Source organism: Gavia stellata, chromosome 5, assembly GCF_030936135.1.
Source record: "Gavia stellata isolate bGavSte3 chromosome 5, bGavSte3.hap2, whole genome shotgun sequence".
NCBI classification, from domain to species: domain Eukaryota; kingdom Metazoa; phylum Chordata; class Aves; order Gaviiformes; family Gaviidae; genus Gavia; species Gavia stellata.
In genome coordinates, this window is record NC_082598.1 from 53,208,736 (window position 1) to 53,221,126 (window position 12,391).

At 42.7% G+C, this 12,391-nt stretch overlaps 1 protein-coding gene across 4 annotated transcripts in view; it reads left to right on the forward strand.

Annotated features, from left to right (window-relative positions):
- PDLIM5 (PDZ and LIM domain 5) overlaps positions 1 to 12,391 on the forward strand; it is a 131,768-nt gene that overhangs the window by 39,877 nt on the left and 79,500 nt on the right. For all 4 annotated transcript variants that reach the window (XM_059817472.1, XM_059817473.1, XM_059817474.1 and 1 more), the window contains exon 3: positions 1,567 to 1,718. In XM_059817472.1, the coding sequence (XP_059673455.1) occupies positions 1,567 to 1,718 (152 nt within the window). The remainder of the gene's footprint in view (positions 1 to 1,566; positions 1,719 to 12,391) is intronic.

The following is a 12,391-nucleotide window of genomic DNA, read 5'->3' on the forward strand; positions in this document are numbered from 1 at the left end:
ACAGCTGTCATGTATTATAGTCTCTGAGATTTTAGGAAAGCCTTAATCATACCAGGTAAGCTGATGGGACACTTTCCACAGGTTTACTGACAAGTGACTGTTCATACACAAATGCAAAGACTGAGTCCCCAGTATTTCATGTATTTCTACCCCTTTGCCATACACAGTTTTCAAGAGCTAGCCTCACTTCTCCTGTTGGAGAAGTGAATGGTGTGGAGACTGGTGACTGTATTTTGTGGTTGGTCATTGTTAAAAGGAACCACAAGGAACCAAAACTTCTTGATCCCTACTGAATGAACTAAACCAGAGGCAGTTAAAAAAAAAGAGGTGAAAGCCTTCCTTCTGCCTCCCTTTGAGGAGTTGCTTACTAGAGCATGACTGTGGCCCAAGGTGAACTCCGCTTTTGCAAATAAAGATGAAGTAATTCAGCTGTTTGCAGCACCTCCCTAAAACATAGCACTTTCTTCAAGGAACAGACTCATGCTTGCAGGCAAAGGAAAGAGTTGTGAGGTTTTGTATGCACAGCACAAGCAGCTACAACTTCTCTGCTGTGAGATAGGAGATACATCTGGAAACAAAGGGAATTTGCACCATCCAGGACTGCTCTTTGCAGCCATCTATAACAATGATTAGCAGACCTGAGGACCAGGGATATAAATCGTTGCATAGACCTTACCATGTGTTGCTTTATTTCTATTTCTGTTCTTGGGAATGAAGCTAGTTGAAATTCAGTGGCATCAGATGAAAAGGTTAATTTATTGTTCAGTCAGGGTCAATAATGTGAACTTTACAAAGATTTCTGTTGCAAGACTATTTCATTCAAGTGGACTGATGGCAGTTGAGCTGAACTTCGTCAGTGACCTTGATCAAAGAGGCAGACTGCTCAAGAGGCCGTTCTTATTCTGGTCTGAATATACTGCAGGTCGCTGGGGGCTGTAAACCTACTGAGAGGAAGGCAAAACTAAGTCCTGTAACTGGTCTGTCTGTAATGCTGAACTTCTGACTTTCTGGTAGTTGCAGCTGGGGAAAAGTCAGCTTCACTGTTAATGAAGTCTTCCATACACGTGACCAATCATTGACAAATACATATATTCTGAAAAGATTGTTTTGATGGAAAATCTAAAATGGAAAAAGCTGGTTTACAGTCTCACCTCTCCTCTTGTGAGAAAAATTTAACCTATGAAGAGAAAAGAGGCTGGAACTTGGCATCCAGGAAACTGTGTGTGCCTATCCCTGCTTGTGTCTCTTGGTGAACACGCACAGCTTGCAGCCAGCAAAGTAGAAGTGGAGTTTGATTTTTGAAAAATAGGCAATACTGGGCAATACTTTTCCTGTAGTTCAAGTGAAATAAGAACAAGAACCTATAAATACTGCTTCACCAGGAAGAAATATAGCGCAGCAACTTTCACAGGGACATACTCACAAAGGAGAAAATACATCTTTCCCCACCCCCACCCCCCCCTTCCTGTGAAATGGCACTGTGAATAAGATATTGTGGTCCTGTGTACAGAGAATATAAGCATAAATCATCCAAATTTCTCATTTACCGTTCTTGTGATATTTCAGCTTAACGACGGTGGTAAAGCAGCCCGAGCACACGTGGGGATAGGTGATGTGGTTCTCACCATTGATGGGATAAGCACGGACGGGATGACTCATCTAGAAGCACAAAACAAGATCAAGGCATGTACAGGCAACTTGAACATGACTCTGCAAAGGTAAGATACTTTTTTTTTTTTCCAAAAAAAAAAAAAAATTAACCATCATTGTAACAGTTGTTTGGAGGATAAAAACATGTAAGTGGTTTGGCAAAGTGCATGGAGTTAAGTGGCCACGATTGAAAGATATGCTGCTGTAGCCTGAAATGTGTCTTGATTTATAGCATTTTAGAAAACTTATTAGGTGTTAATTATGTGAGTCAACAAAGACCTTTTCCAACCTTCTGTCACCTGCTCTACATTGAATGAAGTCTAGTTACTCTTCCTTTTGAGCTTTAGTTTTGTTAACACTTGTTTAATTAAAACCAGGTCTTTTTCCCTCCCTTGACTGGCTAGGGGCACTTCTTTTTTGGATCAAGTCCTACATCATCATTTTTATTAGCAAACAGAATGATGGATTTAAACAGTTAACCCTGAGTTATATGGATGAATATACTGCAGCTCAGAGTCACAGAGAGATTTTTCCCAAAGCGATCCTACTGTTTCACAAAGTAGCAGCCTCCCTTTGCTAATAGCAATGTCTACTATAGAAGTTACAGCTTGGTCCACTCTCCCCATTCCTGAAACATACAGTTCATTGAATCTCAGCATACCACTGTCAGCCTGGGACTATGTTTTGGGAGGTGTTGGAAGAAGGGAGCAGGACGCTCGCATACGGGTTATTGGAACTGAAGCAGGAAGAGCAGCAGCACAAGCAAGAAATTCCTTCAAGCTCTCAGAAGTCTCCCAGGGCTAAATACTGGCTTTCATTAGAAGACTGCTATTTTTATTTAATGATGTGAGTAAGCATCTTGGAGCAGGATTGGCCTCTGAAACCATCGCATAATGAGAACCATCCTTTCTTGTTATCAAAGAAAACAACAGCAGTTGCACCCCGTGATTGCTGTTCGTGCCCGCCTTCAGCAGTGAGAAGTTCCTCAATGAGCGTTGGTTGAGGCCCATAGCAGTATCTCTTAACCAGTTACTACCTTTTCTGGCAAATTTTCCTGCCCTTAACGAAAGGACCACCTCTATCAGAGTTCATCAGTGTAAGAATAAAAGAGACATGAATATGTAAGAATAAGAAGAGACGTGGTTGTAGGTCTGACAAATGTCCAGTTCTCCAGGGTGGTGGTGCTTGTTCCTAGCCCTAAGTAACGTGTAGTTGAATGATTGTGCGAGTGATTTCTTTCCTAAGAGGCTCCAGTTCAGCCCTGCTTGTTGTTTCTTGTTTTTCCTGTTGTCCTTCTGTACTTTGGTCCTTAGCTACCTTTAATAAGGGATTCCCTTTGCTCAGCCTCTGAGGAAAGGAGTATCTTGTGGTGTGATTCATGCCTAGGGCATCTTCTCGAGTGAAACTTGTAAAGTTGGCATTGGAAGTTTCTTGATGAAACAGAGGTATTATACCAGCTCATCAGAAGAATCGCACGTTGTATCTAGTGTGGCACTTGCTTTTCTGTCTCCCAACGAGGCAGGCAGCCCTTTTTTAGAAATGCACTTTCCAGGAGCTCACTGAGTCACTCCAGCAGGCAGCTGGAGTGTGGGGGTTTGGCCCACTTTCTCCTGTCACCATAAATTGATGGGCAGGGTTAAAATCAGATATAGGAAAGGAATAGCAGGTGTGTCTCGGTCAGGCAATAACTTGTCTGAGGCTGCTTCTGGTTGGGTGTAGGGATGAGTGGTTTGAAAATCGAATTAATCATGAATTCGCCCGGTACCCTCCTGTTCTCACCCTTCCTACCCAGCGTAGCATCTGACTCACCAGCGTCGGCTACCTGACAGCTGAAGGCTAAGTCAGGATCAGACTAGCAGAGATCAAAGGAGTAGCCTCGGTCCCAGCATCTGGGCGTGGGACAGATGTCCTGTCTTGCGGCTCTGCCGGTCTGCAGTCCCATGGTCTCAGCTGTTTCTAATTCTGCCCAGATCTCATGAAAGCAAAGCCGTAGACAGTGCTCTCCCAGCTCCTCTGCCTGTGAAAACTTCCTCGCTCTGATCGCTGTTTAGCAGGAGACTTGCTTCAGTTGTTTATTTGTTCTTTTTAGCCTGGAAGAAAGTGGTGCTTGGAGTCAGACTGGCTCACGCTAACTGCAGATGCTGGCTGCTCATGGGAAGGACACCTTGAGACTATAAACAGGGTGGCAAGATAAGCCATTTTAATATTGGGGGATCTCCTTAATTATATTCTTCTGATTTTTGCCTCTTGTCCCAAAACAAAACCAAACTAAATTAAATATTTTGAGCTGTTATTGTTCACGTGCAAGGTTAAAGAGAAGCTGTCAGCGTGAAACCATCGGCCTTCAAAATATGAGTTGTTGCCACAGACAGGAAAATCTAAGACATATCTTTTTTTTTTTTTTACTGCTTTTAATTATCTTCAGGGTTTTTTACACTTCCCTGAGCTTTTATCTACCTCCACACAGACTACTGATAGTTTGAACTCCAATGCAAGAATGTTGAGGTTACTCTTGAAAGCACATATAAATTCTTTGATACTGCCCGAGTTTGCTGCTGCTTTAAAGGAACACCGTGATCTGTTGGTTAGCGCTGTTAATTTGAGGTCCGAGAAAATTGGAAGAGCATTATGGCTTGGAATAATGGCTTTTGCACTGTGACCGTGTTCATGTGCTGTTTTATGAAAGATGTGAAAGAACTCAGTTTGATGAAATTAGTTGTAGGAACCAGGATATATTTTTGTAAGTTCAATTTGGTACCTTTTTGGTGGTAGCACCTAGTGAACTTTATTCATGATAAATTGTAAGAAGCACTGTGCACTCATCTGTGGATGCCTGCTTTACTCTTGATCAGTTATAATTTGACACAGATTCATGTGGAATATGTGGAAATTAATATAGTGGCACAGACTTAAGTGTAATGTGAAAATAATGGTAATATGGGGAAAAATGGCTGGGTACGCCGCCAGTCTCACGGCATGTCAGAAACGGGGCTGGCTGTGCTGTTTGCTTGGGAGGGACTAACCAAAATAATCAGTAATTATTTGAAAAAGAAACAGGGTCCTGCCCTGGCTTTTTAGTTTTTGTGGGGTTTTTTGTGAGGATCAAAATGACAGTTGGTAGAAAAGCAGCGGTACACCCAAGGGATTAAGATGAACCCAAATCACTGGTAGGCCAGTGAACTCAAGTGGGTCCCATCTGAGGCTGATGGGCTCCAGCATCCCGGTTTTTACACAGTGGCCGAGGCACGGTGACAGCCTGCCTTTTAAAAGCTACGAAGGAAATGTCGTTGATTCTACGTGGCAAAGGCGAGAGAGGAAATTCTTTATGATCAGCTTCCTTATTATAAATATTTTAACTTGATATGCTTTTGTACTGCTGGTCAAGTTTTCACTTGACTTCTATTCTTTATGTGCAAAGTGGAAAAAATAAAATGGAGAGAAACAGAATACATGGCAAGTAGCTTGTTTGGGAGGTTGGAAGGAATATTTAAAGCAATGCCTTCAAAAGCTTTACTTACAGGTTTAAAGCAGTATATTCATGGAGGCAGATGTGCACGTACCTCTTGTGGAAAACCCATTTAGATGTTTTGTTACTTGTAAATAAATGTTGGCAAAATATTTGAAAGGAGAATAAAAGGCCCCTTTTTTCCTGTGTAAGGCAATATGACATGTTGGGTTTTTAAATATGGAATTGTTCTCTGTCCCTGGAAGGAACTGGAATTACAGCTGTCACAACTGCAAGTCCGCTTTGCTTAAACAGAAGTAGATAATTGTGCTTGCCAGCTGTGTACGGTAGTAGATGCCTAACATTTGCATGTGTTGTCAAGTATTTTCAGGTATATGTCTTTAAAATTAATTAGTTCTGTAAACAAGTCTCGCTGTTTATTATGAAGATTATACCTTTCAAATTGTGACATTAAAAATACAGTTTTGGTGTGTTTATTTGCTCATTTTTAATATTAGTTATGCCTTAAAATTCTGTCGGGAGGTGGTTTTTTTTCTTTTTGTAACATGCAATTTTAGGTTCCTGATAGTTTGTTGAGTTTATTTAAACATTAAATGCCTTTCATAGGAAACTTTTCTTTGTATGCATCCCTCCCTCCCTGAGATCTTGCTCTTTTGCACCCCAATATTTTATTTTCAGTTAAAGCCCTTTCCAGGTTCCCATGAGGACAGATGGAAACCAGATGCTTGCTTTTTGGATATATTTTCAAGTTCAGTAACTTAGCATGGACTTCCATAAATAAATCTGTAAGTTGCTGAACAGCAAAAAGCCAACACCTATTTTAAATATTGGTTTTGGGGACTGTTTCTCCAGACTCCTGCCCTAATGATTCTTTGGAAGTGAGAAAGATAAAGAATTGTGTATTTCTACTGTTACGTGAGATCATGATACCCATGAAACTTCTGGAAGAAGTGTCAGTGAGCAATACAGGGATATTAAAAAAAAACAAAAAAACCCCAAAAAACCCCCAACAAAACAAAAAAAACGAAACAGAAAAGCCTGGAAAATTGGGGGTTTTTTGCTTTTATAATATTGCACTTATTTACCTCTCTATTTTATAAACAGATCTGCACCGCTATAGTGTGCTTTGTAAAGGAATTTCTTTCACCTCTCCCTATGAATTCAGTCATTTAGGACAAAAGGCTTTGGGATTGCTTGGCTTGGGAAGTGAGAGGAGGATTCTCAAGGTTGTTTACCTCTCTCTTGCTATATTGCAATGCTTCAGTAATCTTTTTGGGTGCTGTAGGTCATTGATGAGAAGTTACTATAGTTCTGATTCCAGCTCTTCAATGGATGACTTCATGGATTTTTGCACGTGAACATGGGTGTTACAAAGCAATAGATGAATTTCAGTGATGGCTATGGTTTTGGGGTTTTTCCCCCCCCTAAACCTTTTAAAACCACAGGGTTGTCCAAGTGTCATAGGTGAGGCTAGGGCCTGCTGAATGTTTTTGATGTCCATGTTGACAGGACTCGGAGCCAAAATTCAGATGAGCCTTAAGGCTGGGTTCTGCAGTTGGTGAACTCAAGTGTTAAAAACCATGACACTTATTTTCTGCCTGCCTGAGCATGAATCTTTATCATACTGTTCTCCCTCATCTTTTCAGGTTTTCGTTCAGGAAACGTGAAGTCTAGACTTCTAGCTTAAGAACAGCTGAAATTCTCATGATTTGAGGTGGGGTAATAGGGAAAAAATGTTATGGATCATTTGATTTCTATTTTCTAAGGTAATTTTTCAAGTTATCCTTTTCAGAAAGGGATGTCTGCAGTAAGAGTAGCTCAGTATGCTTTTTACTTAGTATTTTTATTGTTCCCCGTCTTGCTTTTATTAGAAAACAATATAATGATACTACCATTTATTGCGTTGAGAGCCCTGCTCTGCTTTGGAAATGCACAGGAGGAAGAGTGTTTTGCTGTGTGAGGAATGTGTGTTCTGACTATCTATATGGACAAAATGGATGATCTTGCTCCTATTTTGAAGATGAGGAGGTCATGTGCCTTGATGTAGACCAGGCTTTAAGAAAATGGAGTCCTTTGCTCCTCAGGTATTAAAATAATCACCTAGTGTAGGTTAGCTGTAAACTATTTAATTTCACAAAAATACAACCCAGCAATGTGGGGAATGGCACCATGGATCCCAAGAGCCAGCCTTAGTCACTGTTACAGGGGGATCTGAATTGCTAAAGTTTAAAAGTTTTTTAAATTGTCTCCATAGAAAGGTGAGAGAACAGGATAACCGCTGAATAAAATGGCAGGAGAGGCTGTTATAAGAAAAATAAAAGAGGAGGAGCAAGCAGAAGAATACCAGTATAGAAAGGGTGTCACACTATTAACAATACAGGCTTCGCTTTAGATGATGGTTAAAACTCATGCTTTCAGGTTTGAGTCATGGGTTCTTTGGGGTGGATATTTTGTTTCCATAAACCATATAAGGATGAGCTTTAAGAAAACTATGGTAAGAATGCATTCGGAAGTCTTATTTTTCTCCAACTTTGGTTTACTGTCATCATCATTTCCCTTACATAGGCATGTTGAATTTAGTTTTGTTCTTCAATGATTTGTTTTTTTAGCCTATGGAAGAAAGTTTGGTTGTCCCGTGCCACTTGAACATAGGCAACAAATTGGTTGAAAGCATCACAATTTCTGAGTATTTTTTTCTAAATTTGAAAGTGATTTTTTTGCTGGAATTCTTCTTGTAATATTAATTCTTGCATAATTCTTTGTTCAAGGATGTCGAAATTGAGTGTTGATTAAGGGAACAGCACCATTATCCCTCTTTAATTGAGAGAGTTGAGACAGAGAAATTACAAAACTCAGTAGAGGTCATATGGCTAGGAATATATGAACAAACTGTGTATTTATAGTTTAGGCGCTAGTCAAAACTTTAGGCAACTTATTCCTCAATCCTAGATTGTTAACCTCAATCATTAATATTAGTTTTCAGTAATTATGCCTGAAAATAAACTGGCTGAAAAATAATGCCTCCCAAACAGAGGTTCACTTCTCTTATTTATCCATGTCACTAAGCTTTGAGATGTGGTTATTCCACGTAGCTCACTCAGTGGGGCCCCATATAGCCCTGCAAGACTTTAAACGTTGATGTTGAACTTTATTTTATTGACCACAGACTTTTCTGAAAGTTTCAGTAGAAAACGCTTAACTTATTTCTGATCTGTTGCTGATCTTAAATGTTCATGGCCTCTTCTCCTCCAAATGCCAGCATTTTGGCAATTTGAGGCCTTAAAGCCCTCCCGTGAACATTTTTTAGAAGAAAAGAATCAGCTGTCAAAGTTTTTTCCCTAGTTTGTAAGGTCAAAGCAGCAGAGTTTTGGAGAATGAATTTAACGGGCTTAATGATGCAGGTACGGATCTGCCTTGCTCCGTATATTAAAATTCCTGAGTCTCTTCTGTTTTGTTTTATCGTATTATTTTTATGAAATTGCATGGAAAAGCATTGCCAAAGAAGCATTCAGGTTACAAAGCCAGGTATGCAGAAATAGGAAAATGTGGTAATAGAAGAGTCTCCATTAAAACCAGAAATCTGTTACTTAGGGCTCCGGAAGAGAGCCTGCACGACCAGGCAAGAAAAGCAATAAGGCAAAGCAAAGTAATAGAGCCCTCAGAGTTTATTGGTTAAAAAGTATCCGGTGATTTGTTCTGTAGTCCCTCTCACGATCTCCAAAATTGCTATTTCAGCGGCGCACAACTCGCATGTGTTCAGAAATGTGAACATTTCTGTTGAGGGGGTGGAAGGGGAGGAGAGCTGTGCCAGCGGGGCTGTGACGGGGGGTCAGCCTGGAAGGCAGGTGGGTGTGAGTGTTTGTGTAGGTTGCCGGCACTGGTGTTGGGAGCCGCTTTCATTATGGAAGTGTAAGGACTGCGTGTGCACCTGGTGTGGGGCTGCCCGGCCTGCCAGGCCCTCGTCCTGCGGCTTTGGGCTTTGCTCTGTGGCTCCGGGCTGCTGAACAGGGCTGAGGGAGAAATGCTGTGCAGAGCTGGGGCTGGCCCGGCCCGCTGCGCTCGGCAGCGGCCGACAGAGACGTTCGATACGTGGCTTGTTGAGGAGGAGGTGATCCAAGGTTGCGTGCCTCGCGGCATGAAAATCGCCAAGTGCTTTTGTCAGCCTGACCTTTGGGTCTGGAAGTAACCTGACCTGCAGGACCAGCGCTGCTGTGCGATGTACAGTAACTGGGTGCTGCTGAGATGCAAATTTGCAGAATCCGTTTCCGAGCCGGCATTTCTTTGAAGTAAATCCTGCGAACTCTGCGCAGGCTTTCCAAATTCCTGTGAGCTTCGTAAACGCCAGTTTCAGGACTTGTAGGTGAGGCGTTGCTGGTCTAGAGCCCGGCAGTTTTCACCTCTCCCTCAGCTCTGCTGATGGTGTCTTGTTGAAGACTTCCTTCTCTCCTCAGAGCCTGGGCTGGTGCCTTCCCAGGCCACGTCTGAGGCTGTGGCTGCTGCTGTGTGCCTAAGGTGCAGGGTGACAGCTGACCTGAATCCCTCAAGGCTCATACCCGTCCATCTTAACAAGAGCTTTTCGAAAGCTGAAAGGGTTTTGTGTGTGGCATTTTATGTTGTACGTTGCAGTGCAAGCAACTGAGTCACCTTCGGTCCTCCTGTTTTATCTGGCTGTCATTGAGTTTGCGTGGCAAGGTTTTGGTAGCGGGGGGGCTGCAGGGGTGGCTTCTGTGAGAAGCTGCTAGAAGCTTCCCCCATGTCCAAAAGAGCCAATGCCAGCCCGCTCCACAACGGACCCGCTGCTGGCCAAGGCTGAGCCCATCAGCGATGGTGGTAGCACCTCTGGGACAACATATTTAAGAAAGGGGAAAAACAACTGCACAACTGTAGCCGAAGAGAGGAGTGAGACTATGTGAGAGGAACAACTCTGCAGAGTTGCAGACCACCAAGTGACCTTGGTAGGTCAGTGAAGAAGGAGGGGGAGGTGGTGTTCCAGGCACCGGAGCAGAGACTCCCCTGCAGCCCCTGATGAAGACCATGGTGAGGCAGGCTGTGCCCCTTCAGCCCATGGTGGTCCATGTTAGAGCAGATATCCCAAAGGAGGCTGTGACCCCGTGGGAAGCCCACGCTGGAGCAGGCTCCTGGCAGGACCTGTGGACCCGTGGAGAGAGGAGCCCACGCTGGAGCAGGTTTGACAACAGGACTTGTGACCCCGTGGGGGACCCACGCTGGAGCAGTCTGGCCCTGAAGGAACATCATGGAAAGGACCAACTGCTGGAGCGGCTGGTGAACAACTGCAGCCCATGGGAAGGACTCACGTTGGAGAAGTTTGTGGAGGACTCTCTCCCGTGGGAGGGACCCCACACTGCGGGGCAGGGAGGAGGTAGAGAAAATCGTGAGGAAAGTTAAGCCCAGAAAGAAGGGAGGGGTGGGGGGAAGGTGTTTTAAGACTTAGGGTTTTATTTCTCATTACCCTACTCTGATTTGATTGGTAATAAATTAAACTAATTTCCTCAAGTCGAGTCTGCTTTGCCCATGATGGTACTGAGTTGCTGAGGGATCTCCCTGTCCTTATCTCGACCCATGAGCCTTTCGTTATATTTTCTCTCCCCTGTCCAGCTGAGGAGGGGAGTGATAGAGCAGCTTTGGTGGGCACCTGGCATCCAGCCAGGGTCAACCCACTACACTGGTCCTGAAATTAAGTGGTGTTGAGTAAAAAGTTGTCCAAAGAATTCAAAGCTAATAAAGATACTGGTTTCTTCTTTGCCTACAAAGGTGTCTTGGTGCGTAAGTATATGCATTTTTTTTTTTAATTGGAGGCAAGGTAGAAAGCTTTTGCTCCTAATTTAGCAGCTGAACAGGTTTTGCTAGCTAAGCCGTACCTTTGGAAAGCCTGCCCACAAACTAAATACATGGAAGGGTACAGCTCTTGCTTCCAGCTGGAATTCGAAATCTTTTGTCGTGCACAGCACTTTGTTGCACGTCAGCTAGCAATTAGATGAACCACAAAACATGCTGCAGCTAAGTGAACCTGACAAACTAAAGGCTTGCCTGGAAGTTCAAAGGAGAGTTGCTGGGATGAAAATGGAAGGTTGTGGGGTGAAAATGGAGTTCAGTGACTTGCGGGATCATACCTACCCATCTGCCAGGAAAATGGGTGGGAGTGAGGGCTAGTTAAGCAATAGCAGCCTTCTCTGTGTTGTGTACCTTAGAGCCTTCCTGGGAATTGTTACAGCTGCAAAGATCAGGATTTGTAAAGGTGGTTCAGTTTCTTGAGGTTGATACAGTACTTAGCATAGGAACATAATCGCAATAGTAAATATAGGTAGTGGACAAAGCCAGGTATCATGGGTAGCTCATTATTTATTGAGTGTCAAAATGTTTGCTTCAACTGTAAGTTTAAAGACTTTTTTTATATTAATTTTGATTAATTCTTTTTTTCTTTCCCCTACCATATCATTGATACCAACACACAAAGAAACCAGGCAAAGAAAGTGAAACAAAGGAGCAGCCCTGAAATTAATTATTTATTTCAGTGAGGATTGAAGAGGAAACACACAATGTATCTGGGGTTTTTTTTGTTGTTTGTTTGCTCCCAGAGAAATGCAAAATATCACCTTTGAGTTGCAGCAATTGAAGTAAATTTACCGTTATGCTTTTGGGGTTTTTTCTACATACTGTATTGTGGTGGACTGAACCAGAGGGCAGTCAGGTTAGGAGGATATTTCAAAACTCCACCTTCATCTGTATGAAAATGAGGTCATTATGAACTAATTGCTTCTCACAAGCTGGGAGCCTCTAAGTTCAATTTGGGACAAATTTGCAGGATTCCTGCCCTCATAGTCCAAGTTCTTGATGGAATAGGGGTTGGTCAATTGAGAGGCTGCTTGGGAGGATAGCTCAGATGTTATAATCAGCAGAGCCTTATAGGCAGCTGGGTGGGAAATGAGTGGGGCATCACTATTTGAAGGGTAGTGAGTGCTTGAGGGAGAAGGTTTGCAAGTCTGGTGTAATCTGAGAGTCCCTCACTCAAAACGGAGGGAGAAAGTGTTGGATCCCAGAAGTTTCCACCTGTTTGCAATGGATCAAGTGGTAACTAAAGGGCCTTAACATGTCATCTTGCTTCTTTTCCTTAACCAATGAGAAATGGCTGTGCCTTTGCTTTGTACAAGTTGTTGCATAGCACAGACGTCTGACAAATATGGCAAAATCTAATGCTGCTTTGTCTCTTATTTAATTTGTTTTGTTTGTTTGTTTTTAAATTGGTTGCTTTCAGAC